Source organism: Anneissia japonica, unplaced genomic scaffold, assembly GCF_011630105.1.
Source record: "Anneissia japonica isolate Jap-2015-1 unplaced genomic scaffold, ASM1163010v1 scaffold1065_len1792383_cov172, whole genome shotgun sequence".
NCBI classification, from domain to species: Eukaryota; Metazoa; Echinodermata; class Crinoidea; order Comatulida; family Comatulidae; genus Anneissia; species Anneissia japonica.
The window spans coordinates 1,766,179-1,784,890 of NW_022684135.1; the positions used below are offsets into that span (position 1 = coordinate 1,766,179).

General features: G+C 34.6%; 1 protein-coding gene across 1 annotated transcript in view; it reads right to left on the reverse strand.

Annotated features, from left to right (window-relative positions):
• Positions 1–13,215, reverse strand: part of LOC117103726 (ethanolamine-phosphate cytidylyltransferase-like) — a 20,223-nt gene extending 7,008 nt beyond the window's left edge. The window contains exons 1-7 of the mRNA XM_033244331.1: positions 13,059–13,215; positions 11,700–11,788; positions 8,194–8,355; positions 6,926–6,992; positions 6,026–6,073; positions 4,686–4,770; positions 656–794 (exon numbers count right to left, since the gene is read on the reverse strand). Coding sequence (XP_033100222.1) covers positions 656–794; positions 4,686–4,770; positions 6,026–6,073; positions 6,926–6,992; positions 8,194–8,355; positions 11,700–11,788; positions 13,059–13,099 — 631 coding nt within the window. The 5' untranslated portion in view covers positions 13,100–13,215. The remainder of the gene's footprint in view (positions 1–655; positions 795–4,685; positions 4,771–6,025; positions 6,074–6,925; positions 6,993–8,193; positions 8,356–11,699; positions 11,789–13,058) is intronic.
• Positions 13,216–18,712: the final 5,497 nt, after the last annotated feature.

Genomic DNA, 18,712 nt, shown 5'->3' on the forward strand with positions numbered 1-18,712 from the left:
CAGACAATAAACAAAGTAGTTATACATAACAGTATATATACAATATATAAATATACAGTATTAAAAACCATATACACAGGCATCCAATTGGTTTAGAAGCTGGTAATAACTTCAACCATCACTCCTATTATGTAGGTTTGAATGATAGTCCAATTAAAATGTCACTGTGTATATTTATGACACGCACGGCGGTAAAGAGGACTGTGACCTCTATGACGAGAGAGATTGGCACCTACTTCCTAGGCCAAGTATAGGCCTAGGAAGTAGGCTAGGCTTATGGTCTAGGCCTATTTTTTTGTGGGTACTCTTTTCATTCCTTTTTTAAGCCTCATAGAATCTATGTATGAGGTATATGAAACAAATATTTACTGCTCTGGATTCGGGAAACAATGAAATCTATAGTCCCTTGGTCACATAGAGACCTAGCCTACTATCTTTGCTCGGCCCTTCAGCCTTCGGGAAGAGAGTAGTAGGCAACGGTCTTCACATCACCTCAATGCATTAAATTTCACCATTCCCATCTCATGAGCAGTCAATATTTGTATACTAACAATTTGCAATAGCTTAGTTGAGGGGGGGGGGGGAGGCTGTGTTGGCTAGGGCAACAATTGAATCTGCTTATTCTGAGTGAATATAATATGATCATTAAGGATACGGAAAAGGTCAAAAGCACCAGCCGTATAAACTATCTTGTCGCCTGGATTCGGATCCTTGCCCTCAGCAAACTGAATTATCTTGTTTGTTGTTGGTAGAAACTGAGAAATACCTGTGTAAGGACTCTTCAAATTTGAGCACTGCAAGATACAAAGCATTTCATAATTCAGTCACTTTACAATTGATTTTTTCGGAGTGATACACACCAAGAATAAACAACAAAAACGACTAATTTCTAGCGGAATCCTTCTGGTGGTGATTGGGCAGTGCACCAGGAGACAATCCCCTACTATTTTCAGAAGAGTGTACTGTGGTTTTTAACGTGTACGTGGGCCATATTGCACACAGGACCAACAGCCTAATCATCTCATATGAAAGATGGTGCGCTTTTAAAACTTGCATTTCAGCCCTGCAGCTGAAGCACAAGAGAGCAGCAATAGAATTTGAACCGGGATCCGAGAGATCACCAAGGTTCAGCGCATATGCAGTGGCTACGACCAAAGAACTTAAATAGCAGAAGAATGAGCTGCTCCGCGTATTTGCATTAAAATCGATGGAACATTCGCCCTCCTGCGGTTGCAGTAAAATTTGAACATTTTACTAAGTGGAGAAAGTATAGGAAACAAGCGAACAAGAGCAGCAGCGCCTTTATTATTTTTATATAGCGCCGCCGCGCGGTTGCAGTAAAGTTGCTCTCCGTGTACCCACAATGCCTTTTGAACGGATGTTCCACTATATTGGGAAGCTGCTCTATCTTCTGCTATTTATCATCTTTGCTACGACCAGTTTAGCTGACTGAGTCAGATGCTCCCTCAATATTATAAGAAGCCTTAAATGTATTGCCCACTCTAGGGTATTCATTTTTTGGCTAGTATCTACATATAAAAACATTTACACTTTACCAATTATAAGTATAGCATAGCATGTTATAAATTTTTATGGAACACACAGATTTACATTAAAAAAGAGAAAGATCAATTATACAAAAATATAAAAATTAATTTAAAAATACAAAAGATCCATTAAACCACCACAACCACTAGATCAAGTTCCTTGTTTTATCCATCCAAAATCAGAGTAATGTACAAAATATTTAAATCACTGGATACTGTTTATAGTGATAAAGTATTAGTTACTACTGATAAAATATGTACTATAGAATATTAGCGCAATTTTGAATTGAGAAGAAAACATGTTTTATTTTTGATAAATTTGTTTATTCCGTCCCGCCAACAAAATAGTTTTAGATTTACATTAAAGAAGAGAAAGATCAATTATACAAAAATATAAAAATTAATTGAAAAATACAAAAGATCCATTAAACCACCACAACCACTAGATCAATTTCCTTGTTTTATCCATCCAAAATCAGAGTAAATGTACAAAATATTTAAATCACTGGATACTGTTTATAGTGATAAAGTATTAGTTACTACTGATAAAATATGTACTTAGAATATTAGCGCAATTTTGAATTGAGAAGAAAACATGTTTTATTTTTGATAAATTTGTTTATTCCGTCCCGCCCACAAAATAGTTTTAGTTGCCATAGTGATTTGTCAGGCTATCATTTCATTTTTTATCCATCCAAAATCAGAGTAATGTACAAAATATTTAAATCACTGGATACTGTTTATAGTGATAAAGTATTAGTTACTACTGTGGTGGGGGTAACTTTTATAATATTAATATTAATACATGTATAGTTCATCACAAACAATATACTACCTTAGCACATTCTCCGTCAATGTATGTACTTCCCTAATCAATAGAAAAAAGGACACTTACCAATAACAAAAATCAATTTATTATTTTGGAAACATTAGGAATTCAAACTCTTTTTTTTTCCAATTTTTCTGAATTCTGTTTTTCTGATCGAAAACTACTGTTGCATAGGGTGTGGCCTAGCTAATAGTAGGGGAGATTTCCCGCCGATAAAAACACGAACGGTACTGATTTCTTGCTTTGAACAAGGCATCCAATCATAGAAGTCATATGAAGATAAGCCTATCAGAGAGTGACTCGAGGGTGAGGACATATCTCCAACTTTAAATTGAACAAAGAATACTAGCTGATTAAAACGTAAACAATTATATTTAATAACTTAATCAATGTACGTGTAAGTAATCTGTAATTGTAATTGTGACCCAAGCTCACAAAAGTGCTGTAAACTCTTCCTAAGGCCAAAATGAGTTTTTGTTATAATGGCATAGAACATATCATTTATTATAAAATGACAGTTAAGTGAACTCAATCGGGTGTCTGGAAGCAAAGTTATGACCGTTTGAATAATCGTCATCTTCTCAACTTTCTTAAATCCAATTTTGAGAAAAATGCTTTTATTTTGCGGCAGGTTTCTATTCATTTTTCAATAGCTCAAATTCGAAAATGGCTAATTTTAAACTCAAACTTCAGGACTAGTAAGAATAATAGTTATACTTTATTTATTACACAAAAACCCAATTCACACAAAATTCACGTTATACAGCCTATTCTGGCTAGGGAGGCTTGTTTCCCTTTTGTGAGCTTGGGTCACAATTATAAATAAAATAACGTAAAATATCAAGGAATAAAGGAAGAAGGAAGAATAGGAAAGAAACTCGAAGCCCGCTGAAATATATCCCGAAAATATACAATAATAATCAGTATGTCATTATTGCATTAGGTTTTGTAAAAATTTGATAGAAATTGATTTTATTGTTTTAAGAGGAAGCATTATATTTACCAGGTTCATATGTAACACACCGACTTCTGGCTTATAAATCGAAAAGAACACATTATCCAAGGTATTTAGTAGGCATAGGCTTAGGGCCACATATAATTATTATTATATTATTAAACCATCCTAGAATTGGAGCTCTTGGTAATCAGTGACCAGCAAATTATCGCTAGTATGATATTTATCCAGCTTTAAAATCAAGTGAAGATATTACGTTTGGCAAGTGAAGTTTTGTTTTATTTCTTTTATGAGAATGACTTTTCTACTAATAAAAGTTTACTTAGACGCTCAGTCATTTTTCTCAAGATATTTTCCAGAAACAAGGATTAATGATATTAATAATAATTTCAATTTATATAGCACATTACGCAAAATCATTTAAAATCCAAAGTTGGCTGGATTTCAACTTGGAGATTGGGCACAAGTAGCAGGAATAAAAATATAAACTTAAGCACACATATTCACTGCAGTAGTGCTCAAGGCACTAAAGAAGGAAGGTCACCATTACCTTTCAGACAAACGTTCAGCACACATGCAGTAGTTTAGTTCAAAAAAATCCTCAATACTTTAATATCTATAATTAAATGCAGACAAGCATGACGAGTTGGATAGCCAAGTAGTTAAGGCAGGGGGCGCTGCAACCTACAGCCATAATATCGGCACTGGTTCAAACAGCACGCTTGCCTATGGTTCTGGTGGTGGAATGAGTCTTCTCGGATAAGGACTGTAAACCGTAGTCCCAGTGTACACAATGGTTCGTGTACACATAAAAGAACCCAGTACATCTTTCAATACGAGTAGGGGGTCCCCCAGTGTACTGGTTCATACAGCCCCTGTTGTGGACAAATGAGAGAAAGCTGGTACCGGTTTACCAGGTATCTCAGACACGGAGAGACCCATAGGGGAAAAGCTGTGAGAGCTTCGAGTGCTTTGACACGTCGGTATAAAGTGCTATGTAAATCCAAACACATCACATTAAAAGAAATCAATTGCCATTAGAATGACATGAGACATAATATTGGAACTGTAGAAAAATCAAGGAATTATTAAAAACATGAAAATTAGAATCGGTAAAAATAAATGGGGGCTGAGGACAAGAAAATGTGAATTGAGAGGGGGCCCAATGATTAGATGAGGGACGCTAGCTCGCAAAATTACGTTGATATGAGGTGATTTTTGACTACTTGAGTGTGATTTTTGGAGGTGACTGAGGTGTGTAAATAATTTTTGGGGGATTGTTCCTCCTACCCCTGTGCACCCTGAATATACACCACTGGACATGATTAGTTTGTAGTAGATGATTTGTACTTACGCTGGCTTCGTTGTTAGTCTTTCCCTCTGGAATTGGTGAATTTCTTGCTCCTACCAGATGGTGAGTCTTGGTCATCAAAAGCATTCTAAGTATGGAAAAAAAAATCAGGTTTAAAAAGCAAGCATGGATTGTTAATCTTACAGTAGTAGTCCTCAGTGGCAGATTCACATTAAATTGTCAAATTTATTTTTAAAAAATAGATAAAAAAATTATATTCAAGTCTAAATGTTAATCATCAATCCATATATAACCAAGTTAAATGCTAAATACTGTAAACCACAGAATTTTTACTCTAAAGGTCATTGTATTACAATGAAGTAGCAGTGATAAATAAACAATAAAAATAAGAGGTCTTGTTCCAATTGAAGCAATTAAAATGTCAAAAAATTAATATTTATAAATAGTGCTATCAAGATCACCGTTAAAGCTACATAAAGAAACAAAGAATAAATGAGAATAATTTATGGAGACGATTCCAAATTGCAGTTTCTGATGCTGGTCATTCATTCCAAATTTGATAGTATTACGAACATGAACATGAGTTTGGGACAAGTTTCCAAGGCCATTAATTGAGAGAGCCCAATGAAAGAATGAATGAACAGTAGGGGTGATTTGGCGCAGCAGTTGCGGTTTTACTTCTCAACCTTGAGGTCGGAGGTTGAATCTGTCGCTGTGTATTTCGTTTGTGTCCTTAGGTAAAGCCACTTTCCACCGAGGAATACAAGTGCGTACATGGTAGGTTCAAACACAAAATGCGCTGAATACAGAGCTGCAACATTATGGAATTCTCCCAAGGGACCTGAGTGTGTGTTCTATATGTGCTTGATTCACTGACCGGGGGTAATAACGTAAAGCGCTTAGAGGCTTTGTTGAGATTAAGCGTTATATATCAGGCATACAAGAATATTGAGACTGGGCATGAGTGGAGGGGAAAGGGTGAATTTGATCTAGGTAGGGTGTGGCTACACATTCAGAATTTAAAGTCTTTTTCCCCACTTTTAATCTCATTGAAATGTATTCCATCATTCTGGAGATTTGGTTGACCTACAGAGGATCTTCTTGATAAAATTAATGAAAGTATTCACACTCACAAAGGATACATAAAGAACAATTAAACAAACCAAATCTACAAACAGGATGAACTTAAAAAGGTCAAAAAGATGGCTTATTTCCATTTGGTTCCAACTTGAAGATACAGTACAACAACGGTAGGTGAGTGGAAAACTGAGCAATAAGCTGAAGAGGGGTTAGAGATCAAGAACCAAAAGAACTCCTCTGAATAAGCTGTCATCATACAAGTTTTTTTATTCAGATTATCTAAATTTATTTTTCCTTCTTACCTTCCTACTAAATCTGTTGTTGATACACCAGCTGTTCTACGGCATTCTCTAAAAAGAAAACAAACAAAACTGGTTGGTCAAAATCAAAACTATAACAAAATATCATCACTTTTTGGTTTGTAGAGGTCAGTCACCACTTTGTAAGTACAACCATGTCATGCAACATTAGCACTGCAGTATACTAATAATAATTCTACACTGTGTGACGAGGGTAAAAATATATATTTCAGGCAATATCCATTGTTTGCGCAGGGTTGAGCTGTTTTAACACTAAACAAGTTTTCATAATCTCGTAAGATCTGATGAGGGTAGTACAATAGAGACAGATAGAGCTAAAACAGATCTAATAATCAATAAAATATTAATCAATCAGCTGATTGTTTCTAGAACTCCTCATGATGACAGTGTAACCATGGAATTTATACCTCCATGGTATAACGGAGGCAGTAGAGCTAAAAAAAGACCTATTTATCAATCAATCAATCAATCAGCCTCATGAGGGCAGTATAATAGAGGCAGTAGAGCTAAAAAAGATCTATTAATCAATCAGTCAATTGTTTCTAGAGCTTTCATCGGAACCAAAAATGGTAGCCATTTGGGCTATCACCCACTGTTACGGTATCAAATTGATTGAAAGAGAACTTGTAAAACATAATACATATATTGCTGACCCCTCCTTGCCGGGAAAAAAATATTTTTGGGTTTTTTTTTCATCCTTATACGCTTATGAGCCCATGGGTACAGCTACACAATATACACAGATTTAGTGAGACTTATTAACAAAACCAGTGTGTTGAGTAGGCCTACATTATGAGCCTAGGTGTAGGGCTACTGTGCACATTCTACACACTGTTGAGTAGGCCTATATATGAGCCTAGGTGTAGGCCTACATATGCTTACTTGTATCTTCCTTGCTCTTTGACTATCCTGTATGTGTCCCTTCCATCCGAGTCTAATGTGATGTCATCTTTAAAGAAAAAGAAATCAAGGAAATCAAATGACACATCGCAATTGTAACATCACTACTGTTTAAACGAAATTTCTCCCCATTTTTTGTAACAGACCTGCAAGACAGTCAGGCTAATTAATGAAATCAGCTCTAAGCAGACTTTTGATTGGCCCATGTGGGGAATTGGAGGGTTATGTTAAATCCAGACTCAGGAGGAAAAAAAATTGTTGATATGTTGTAGAACTCATTTTTCTAAGACAGAAAAAAGTTGTTTGACAAAAAACTGGGGAACGGTAAATGAGATACAGATTTTTTAATATTTAAAAACTGGGGAAAAGGTGTAAAAATAGGTGCTTATGCCCCATTTTCCCCCCAGTTTTTACATATTCAAACACATAACACATAAAACATGGCCTTGCTTGGTGTCATTGGTGCAGTTTAATGTTCAGTTATATGAATTAGCATATATATCATGTTTTTTAATTACATACAAACACAATACTATACAGGTATGGCAAACAGAATTTGGCCAAGCATGTTTAAATCAAATAAATCTTTATTGCAATCATAAAACAATACAGTAGTAGTGATTGGAATATACAAAATATAAAACAGTACTAGAAAAAGAGGCAATATTAATAAATATCAATAGAGAAAATAAAAGCATTGAAATAATTTAATTAATATATAATTATTATTATTATTAAATCTAATTATTAATTTAATTTATGAATTATTCTTAAAAATTACTCTCAAATTATATTTTTAGTAACATCAAATATTGCACAAAGGAATGCAGATAAAAATTGATTGAGAAAGACAAAAAGGGTTACACTAAACATCAAAAATTACTTTGTAAACATAAATAAGCTTAATTAAAAATACTATTAAAAAACATAAATATGACTTCAGAATTTGCTAAATTAAAAATACCATTAAAAACTTCAATAACGACATCAAAATTTGCTTAATTAAAAAACCATTAAAAACATCAAAATTCCTAAATAATTACATTGAAAGCAAAATAAACAAATAAATAGAAAAAAGCCACATTATTGGCGGGGGGAGAGGGGACTAGCTCAGTATGGGCGAATATCAGAAAAATCCAAATTTGAAGAAAAACCAAAAACAAAAAGTGGCATTGACATTGTTGTTTTTAACGTCGATGTTATTTTACTTCAACCATAAATGAGAGTTTAAAAAAAAACAATTAGTTTACCTCCATGGGCACAAAAATCGCAGTTGTATTTATCCAAAGTTTCAAGTTCAGTTACATACGGCACATCTTCAATGACCTCATCGACCCATTTAATGGAGCGCACCATCTTGTACCGATCCTCTTCCTTCATCACTGGTGGTCCTTTGTGCTTAGCAATCTCAACTTTATTGAATTGATTGATTGATTGACTGAGTTGATTGATTGATGTCAGTGAGAGCAAATTCATAATAATTACAGTATTACAGTATATATGAGGTTTGCCATCCCAAAACCAACAAACTGTCACTAAATGTTACACTGAGTAATTTTTTTAAATTTTTTATTTATTTAATACCATATTTTAAGAGGGTGACCCATCCAGCAATGCTGATCATTAGGGGCCCTCATACAATACAAGAATAAAAACAAGAGTCACTTAATTACACAAATTTATAAAATTCAGATATAAAAGATAATTTGTAAAAATTTGCGAATACATTAATTAACAATTACAGCACGTCCATATTAACTAAGATGACATCAGCGGGGAGGGCAGGAATATCACTGAGTAAATTAAGGAAATGGGTCGTATTCTTTACGTAACTGGGGATAGAGGGCACAGTGGGTTAAATAAGGGAGTCAATAAAACCGGATAGAGATTTATTGAGAGTGCCAATAGAGGATACAATGGGTCTACCCGGGGGTGTGATGTTGTGGGTTTTGACTAAGTCAAACAATCTAGACTTATCGGAAGAGAGATCAACCGAGAGGGAGTATTTGTCAAGTTTAGTTTTAAGTAGTCTGGTAGTTTATGTAATTTAGGAATAGTATAAAATATACCTGATCGAGGATTACTAGGAATTAAACCTTACTAAACATATCAACAGGTTCTTTTTAAAAAAGGTCTGTAGGGTCTTTGTCTAGTTGTTGATAAAACTCGTCGTTGGAGAGCTGACAGTCGTCTTCTGCAATGTAATCATTATGGTAGTGGCACCGCCTTTGTCATTTTTGTCATTTTGCCCATCTAAGAAGCCAAATCTAATTCTACAGTGTTCGGACTTACACAAGTTCACTCGCAGAGTCCAAGTTAAAGAATATTTTAAAGATAAGGATCCCGGCGCTAACAGACATCCTGTGCAGCCATACAAACCACCCTGTCTCTTATACACATCTAGATGTGTATAAGAGACAGTAACATTATTAGTAGTCTTTCTAAGGCATCTGATATTTGTTTTAGCTCTAGATCCAACCAAAGATCTGCCTCGTTTAACATACCTGACTGGAATGATCATGTTGACGATCTTCATGCTATTGCTAACATGGCCTTGCTTGGTGTCATTGGTGCAGTTTAATGTTCAGTTATATGAATTAGCATATATATAATGTTTTTTAATTACATACAAACACAATACTATACAGGTATGGCAAACGGAATTTTGCCAAACATGTTTTTAATGTCGATGTTATTTTGCTTCAACCATAAATGAATGTTTAAAAAAAAAACAATTAATTTACCTCCATGGGCACAAAAATCGCAGTTGTATTTATCCAAAGTTTCAAGTTCAGTTACATACGGCACATCTTCAATGACCTCATCGACCCATTTAATGGAGCGCACCATCTTGTACCGATCCTCTTCCTTCATCACTGGTGGTCCTTTGTGCTTAGCAATCTCAGCTTTATTGAATTGATTGATTGATTGATTGACTGAGTTGATTGATTGATGTCAGTGAGAGCAAATTCATAATAATTACAGTATTACAGTATATACGAGGTTTGCCATCCCAAAACCAACAAACTGTCACTAAATGTTACACTGAGTAATTTTTTTAAATTTTTTTATTTATTTAATACCATATTTCAAGAGGGTGACCCATCCAGCAATGCTGATCATTAGGGGCCCTCATACAATACAAGAATAAAAACAAGAGTCACTTAATTACACAAATTTATAAAATTCAGATATAAAAGTTAATTTGTAAAAATTTGCAAATACACTAATTAAAAACGTTTTAAAAAGATAAACGAGAAAATTACAGAATATACTGTTTAAATTTAAGTTTAAAAATAGCAAAAGTAGTACATAAACGAATAGAATTTGGAATAGAATTATATAAATTTGGACCCTTATAGCTAAAACAGTTTTAAAAAATTTCACAATATGGTGTAGGAATAAAATAATTGCCGTTAGTAATTGCACGTGTTGGGGGACGATTGCTTGACTGTATCTTAGTAAAAGAATGTAGAGTATTGTATACATTAATACAGAGAAGCCATAATTCTTTTACTCATAACTTTAGCAATAGTCACTTAAGGTAGACTCATCATTTTAAAGTTAATTTGCATTTTTTGATCACTGATGCCGGTTTCGGGATAGCAGCCTCACATACATTGTGAAAGGTAATTTATAATTTACATTTTGTTAAACCATTAAGGTATTTTCCAATCAGGATTCAACTACCATATTTATACTTTTAGAGCTATCCGATTTGTGGCTTCATGAATAATTCATTAAAATTTTAAGTAAAGGAATTTTTGATAATCTAATGTGGAGTTGTTACTCTGAAATTTCACACCAAACTTATATACCAATCCAATTTCTTCTTGTTACTATAAGAAAATTTATTCAACCCTATAATTGGCTTCAATCATTCAGTTCACATATGTTGGAAAAACTTTATGATTCTGCATTTTTAATGAGTTATGGATATATTCTGTGGAGTCAATCATCCCCTACTTTTTTATTTATTTTATGCAAAAGAACAGATTTAGATTCAGAATTCATTTGTCCGCACAGAAAATTGTAATGTCACAATCGCTTATGACAAAACAAAAATTTACATTTTATACACAATTATAAATATCAATACTATAATGTATAACAATTAAACAGATCAAAAACAATCAGTCATATACATTAATATAGGCCTACTGTAGATGAGTTAAACATGTACACATGAGTTGAATATAGTCATAACTGTTGAAGTGTGGTTTATGGATAAATTGAATATGATACGCCTATTTGCAGCTTTCATTGTAGCAGTGGCATATCTAGAAGTCTTGAAGTAGGGGATGGATGAGGGGCGCAAAATAACTCGCAAGATATAGTGATTCTTAACTACTTTATCTTGATTTTTGGTGTGGAGGGGCGACTGGGGGTGCGAGTAATTTTTGAAGGGGTGTGCGTCTACCATGTACCTCCTAAATATGCCACTGCACTGTAGGCATGAGTGAAGAAAGGGACAAACAATTTGAAATGCTGATTTACTATGTTTATTGCACGTAAGATGCCTGCCTGACTTCTGCCAGTTATAATTTCAATCTAGCTAGGAACTACCTCAGTTTTGTCCATTTTCTTGAATGATTTTGTTATTTTGTGTATGCTTTTGAATTTTACTATATATTCATATATTGCAGGTGTTAAGGCATTCTGTAATGGGCAATATTGCTTTCGGATGTAGTTGAAATGAAATTTAAAAAAAGTAAAGCAACCAGAATATAGACTTAAAATAATTGCACAAACTTACCGTCTGAATGAATGCCTACCACAAGTACATCACCAAGTTTCTTTGCCTGCCGCAGGAAATTAGCATGCCCAAAATGCACCATATCAAAACTGAAAAAAATAATTATAGACGCTTGTATTACAGGACCTCAGACGTGTTACATCACATGTAAGTACAGTGTGTACAAAGTATGCGAAAATAGAAACATGAAACAAAATTTTTTAAAGCCTTATCCAAGTGCTTAAATTAATCCATTTATTTACTACTTATCGATTGGATTGGATTGGATTTATTCGGTGTAACCACCAAGGATAGGCCAAGGAAGTCTAGAAGAAGACTTATTTCCAGTGGGGTCCTTCTGGTGGTGTTTGGACCGTACACTGGGAGACAATCCCTACTCTTTTCCAAAGAGTGTACTGCGTTCTTTAACGTGCACATGGGCCATAAATGCACACGGGCCAACGGCTTAAATGTCTCATTTGAAAGACGGTGCGCTATTGTAACTTGTATTTCAGCCCTCTAGCTGAAACACAAGGAGAGGCAGCGATGGGAATTGAACCGGGGACCTAGAGATCTCCACGGTTCAGCGCACACACAGTGGCTACCACCAGATTAGTCGACTGAACTAAGCTGCTCTCTCATATATACTTGCGTATAAGAGAGGCTTCAAAATAGCAAATCATGATCGGAAAACAGGGGGTGGGGTCATCTTATATACACTTACTTAAAAGTATCTCGTTCTGAGCCACTCTAGGCCGCGATACGAACAAGTGATGACCTCATCGTGTAGCCTACCAGATTGGAAGGAGAAAGGAGACATCAGCGTTTAGGTCTAGATAGGATAGGCATAGGCAGTACATGCATATGGTCACCAGACTGTAAAAGAAAAGCCTGCGCGGGAACATCTTCGGTGCAAAAATTATACCTAGAAATCCGTCGCAAGCATTTCGGCGCTAGAGCTAATTAATACACTTCCTTAGGCCCCTAGCCCTAGCCTATTTAACCCAGGCAGGAGCCTAGCATAGGCTGGCTAGTTCGCCTAGGCCTAGTTCTCCACCCTTTTTAGTTAGGCTAAGGCATAGGCCTAGTATTATATAGAAGCCTAGTGAATTATATTATTATTAGCACCGGGTAGCCCAGGCCTAGCTTACCTAGAGGCTAGGCCCGTAGCCTAGCTACTAATAATAAAGGTCAACGTAGAGAAGCCTGGGCCTAGCTAGCCTAGACAAGGCCGTCGCCTGCCTAGGCCTAGCCTACTAGGCCTTCCTTATTAGGCTAGAAGCGACCTAGGCCTAGCCCAGCTAGGCTAGGTTACAGCTTAGGTTGGGCACTAACTGGGCCTAGCTAGCTAGGAAAATTGATACTGAAACACTAACTAACCATCCATCCACCCAAACACGAACAGGCTTCTTATCTGCCATATTGTTTCGATTGTTCTGTCATTCGTGTTGATCAGAAAACACTAAAAATTACCCTGGCCAAGAAACGACAGGAACGCCACGCCTTCTCTCAACAAATATTTACTACTATGGAACGCCGGGAGTGACTTCAGTGAGTTTTTACAGGAGGGAAAACGTCATTCAACAGTGACAGTGACCGAATTTATGCAACAGTGACCAAGGAAGGGACAACATTTATGCTGCTGTGACATTTTTGCAGCAGTTATCTTTTAATCCGGCAGCGTATTTTTTTATTTTATTTTGTACACGATAGCCTAGGGAATTTGCACAAACGAAAAAGCCTATAATAATAGCATGATGTCATCTTTAGTAAATATTTAAAGTATTTGAACGTGCGCCTTTGTATCGGCAGCACCCATATACACCAGTGACATGTAATATTTATTCATCTAATTACATGACTCAGTTAATTTAGAAAAGCCAAAAACTGAATGCAGTATACATGCTACCAGGCTCCTATTATGAATTGTAACCTGTATTAACTGTATTTTTATCACAAACATAATGAACAATGCTTAGCATTGGCCAGAAACAAGTTCACATTATTTGTGGGATTGTAATATTACTACTAGATTTTGGCATGATGTAAAAAGTATTATTTGCAAAATCAGTTAGTTTTACTGTATTTTTACAAGATATTTATCTTGGATATTAATGATGTTGGCAGTAAGCATTTCAATTATCAATAATTTTTAAAAAGAACCAATTTTTAAAAATTAGTCGGGTTTTTTTTTCTTTATTTAAAAATGATATTAGGATTATTTATTTTGTATTTTCAGACATTTTCTGCCAGATTGGCCTTAATATGTATATTATATTGTGTATTTATGGATGCTCTTTGAGATATTACCCATAGTTTCTTGTATCGCTTATGGTAATAAAGACAACTGATGTCTTGTATCATATTTAAAGACTAAAGTTACACATCTTTAAACAAACAATATACCGGTACATTTTTAATAAAAACTCTATTTTTGTTGGTTTGTTAAAGAATTAGGTATGCAATCTAGCATTTAAAGTCAAACAAATTGCAAACAAAGGTTTTCTTTCATAATCATAATATACATAATGAGGAGATGAAATTCCAGAAATCACACCTCGGTCACATTTTGGAAACATATGCAACATAGCTAAAATATGCAAAATATGGTGAAAATATAGGGTCCTTAGTCGCAGAGAGTTGCACTTTGTTCCAAATTAATCAGAACATGCATGTTTCTATTTACTCTAATAAAACATTTGCCTTAAAAATTAACGGAAATGCTACATTTGACCTCTGACCTTATATTCACTGAATTTGTATATCTGCGTGACTAATATACATAAAAACCTATTTTAGGTCTTAAATTGTTCAAATGCATGTTTCTTTGCATTATAATAATAGAAGGGATAAACATTTATAATCACACCATGGTCACATGTACTGTTTTATTTTATTCCTTTCAGCCAGTACAACAACAAAATCATTAAAAAAAAAATTAAAAAAAGAGGAGGGCTGAGGAGTGGCAAAAGCGGTATAAAGCTACTATCACCGGATATTGTGTGCCCCTCCGTCTTCATATGCATATTAGCTGTTAATTATGAAAATTAAAAATGAAAATATAGGGATCCCATATCATAATGTACTCCTCTCCTCTCTTTCTCTACCTCCACAAACATGTCGAAAAACGTATTTTATTACTAGCATAAAGTCAAAGTTTAACATTTCAAAGTTTTATTTCACAAACGTATTCAACTGCATCTGGGTCGCAGTCGGCAGACACTAGTTGATTCTCCAGGTCCAGATAAACACAATCACGTGGACTGACAGTTTCATCAGTTACAGAATATTCTTTAATATCGACCATACTTCCATTGCTATAATAGTAGGTCGATCCGACATAGTTCCAATCCTGTCTCTTATACACATCTAGATGTGTATAAGAGACAGACATGCATATGGTCACCAGACTGTAAAAGAAAAGCCTGCGCGGGAACATCTTCGGTGCAAAAATTATACCTAGAAATCCGTCGCAAGCATTTCGGCGCTAGAGCTAATTAATACACTTCCTTAGGCCCCTAACCCTAGCCTATTTAACCCAGGCAGGAGCCTAGCATAGGCTGGCTAGTTCGCCTAGGCCTAGTTCTCCACCCTTTTTAGTTAGGCTAAGGCATAGGCCTAGTATTATATAGAAGCCTAGTGAATTATATTATTATTAGCACCGGGTCTGTCTCTTATACACATCTAGATGTGTATAAGAGACAGGCTAAAACAGTTTTAAAAAATTTCACAATATGGTGTAGGAATAAAATAATTGCCGTTAGTAATTGCACGTGTTGGGGGACGATTGCTTGACTGTATCTTAGTAAAAGAATGTAGAGTATTGTATACATTAATACAGAGAAGCCATAATTCTTTTACTCATAACTTTAGCAATAGTCACTTAAGGTAGACTCATCATTTTAAAGTTAATTTGCATTTTTTGATCACTGATGCCGGTTTCGGGATAGCAGCCTCACATACATTGTGAAAGGTAATTTATAATTTACATTTTGTTAAACCATTAAGGTATTTTCCAATCAGGATTCAACTACCATATTTATACTTTTAGAGCTATCCGATTTGTGGCTTCATGAATAATTCATTAAAATTTTAAGTAAAGGAATTTTTGATAATCTAATGTGGAGTTGTTACTCTGAAATTTCACACCAAACTTATATACCAATCCAATTTCTTCTTGTTACTATAAGAAAATTTATTCAACCCTATAATTGGCTTCAATCATTCAGTTCACATATGTTGGAAAAACTTTATGATTCTGCATTTTTAATGAGTTATGGATATATTCTGTGGAGTCAATCATCCCCTACTTTTTTATTTATTTTATGCAAAAGAACAGATTTAGATTCAGAATTCATTTGTCCGCACAGAAAATTGTAATGTCACAATCGCTTATGACAAAACAAAAATTTACATTTTATACACAATTATAAATATCAATACTATAATGTATAACAATTAAACAGATCAAAAACAATCAGTCATATACATTAATATAGGCCTACTGTAGATGAGTTAAACATGTACACATGAGTTGAATATAGTCATAACTGTTGAAGTGTGGTTTATGGATAAATTGAATATGATACGCCTATTTGCAGCTTTCATTGTAGCAGTGGCATATCTAGAAGTCTTGAAGTAGGGGATGGATGAGGGGCGCAAAATAACTCGCAAGATATAGTGATTCTTAACTACTTTATCTTGATTTTTGGTGTGGAGGGGCGACTGGGGGTGCGAGTAATTTTTGAAGGGGTGTGCGTCTACCATGTACCTCCTAAATATGCCACTGCACAGATGTGTATAAGAGACAGCATACAAACACAATACTATACAGGTATGGCAAACGGAATTTTGCCACTGTATTTTTATCACAAACATAATGAACAATGCTTAGCATTGGTCAGAAACAATTTTCACATCATTTTGTGGGATTGTAATGTTACTACTAGATTTTGGCATGATGTGAAGTAAGTCAATCTATCGTTACTGGTAATTAAAAGTATTATTTGCAAAATCAGTTAGTTTTACTGTATTTTTACAAGATATTTATCTTGGATATTAATGATGTTGGCAGTAAGCATTTCAATTATCAATAATTTTTAAAAAGAACCAATTTTTAAAAATTAGTCGGGTTTTTTTTCTTTATTTAAAAAATGATATTAGGATTATTTATTTTGTATTTTCAGACATTTTCTGCCAGATTGGCCTTAATATGTATATTATATTGTGTATTTATGGATGCTCTTTGAGATATTACCCATAGTCTCTTGTATTGCTTATGGTAATAAAGACAACTGACATCTTGTATCATATTTAAAGACTAAAGTTACACATCGTTAAACAAACAACATACCGGTACATTTTTAATAAAAACTCTATTTTTGTTGGTTTGTTAAAGAATTAGGTATGCAATCTAGCATTTAAAGTCAAACAAATCGCAAACAAAGGTTTTTCTTTTATAATCATAATATACATAATGAGGAGATGAAATTCCAGAAATCACACCTCGGTCACATTTTGGAAACATATGCAACATAGCTAAAATATGCAAAATATGGTGAAAATATGGTGAAAATATGGTGAAAATATAGGGTCCTTAGTCGCAGAGAGTTGCACTTTGTTCCAAATTAATCAGAACATGCATGTTTCTATTTACTCTAATAAAACATTTGCCTCAAAAATGAACGGAAATGCTACATTTGACCTCCGACCTTATATTCACTGAATTTGTATATCTGCGTGACTAATATACATAAAAACCTATTTTAGGTCTTAAGTTGTTCAAATGCATGTTTCTTTGCATTATAATAATAGAAGGGATAAACATGTATAATCACACCATGGTCACATGTACTGTTTTATTTTATTCCTTTCAGCCAGTAAAACAACAAAATCATTAAAAAAAAAAATTTTTTAAAAGAGGAGGGCTGAGGAGTGGCAAAAGCGGTATAAAGCTACTATCACCGGATATTGTGTGCCCCTCCGTCTTCATATGCATATTAGCTGTTAATTATGAAAATTAAAAATGAAAATATAGGGATCCCATATCATAATGTACTCCTCTAATCTCTTTCTCTACCTCCACAAACATGTCGAAAAACGTATTTTATTACTAGCATAATGTCAAAGTTTAACATTTCAAAGTTTTATTTCACAAACGTATCCAACTACATTTGTGCCGCAGTCGGCAGACACTAGTTGTTCCCGCAGGTCCAGATAAACACAATCACGTGGACTGACAGTTTCATCAGTTACAGAATATTCTTTAATATCGACCATACTTCCATTGCTGTAATAGTAGGTCGATCCGACATAGTTCCAATCCAAGTAGACAAAGGTTATCCAAATATTAAAATGATATAGTATGGCAAAGTCATTCGGAGATGTCACGGAAATGTATGATGCAACCTTTGTGCCAATGGTGTACTTCTCGCACATCTTACTGCCTGGAATTTTATTATGAGTCGTAGGGCCTCCGATTACCTTGATGCATCGGTTTTCAGGAATGGTGTACCAGGTAGATGGACAACTACTGTCACACACCACAATAAAAAGCAGCAAAATCATGAATTTTACCTTTGGAAAACAAAATGGATTGTATTTGACGTACAGCTCACTTCCTTCAATGTTTACACATGCTATTTAATCCTTATTTTATATACACTTTAAATATATAAAACCATCACGACACTATATTATGATGCTCATGTTACATAACTATAAAAATGCATAGATAAAATATAAACTAACAGCATTTACAAGATATATAATATATTATATATACACAGCCCAGGTGTGAATGCAAATAGTGGAATACAAGCTATGTGGCTCGGTTCCAGTAGATACAGAGAATATTTTGTCACTCTTAACGCGTCCTACGAAATTCTTACGAGACAGCAATAGTCTGTGAATTTGTGAACAAGATCGGAGATCTAAAGATGCAATCTCTACCGTGCATCAGTGGCGGCCCGCTGGATCTCAATAGAGAGCTTGTATTCCACTATTTGCATTCACACCTGGGCTGTGTATATATA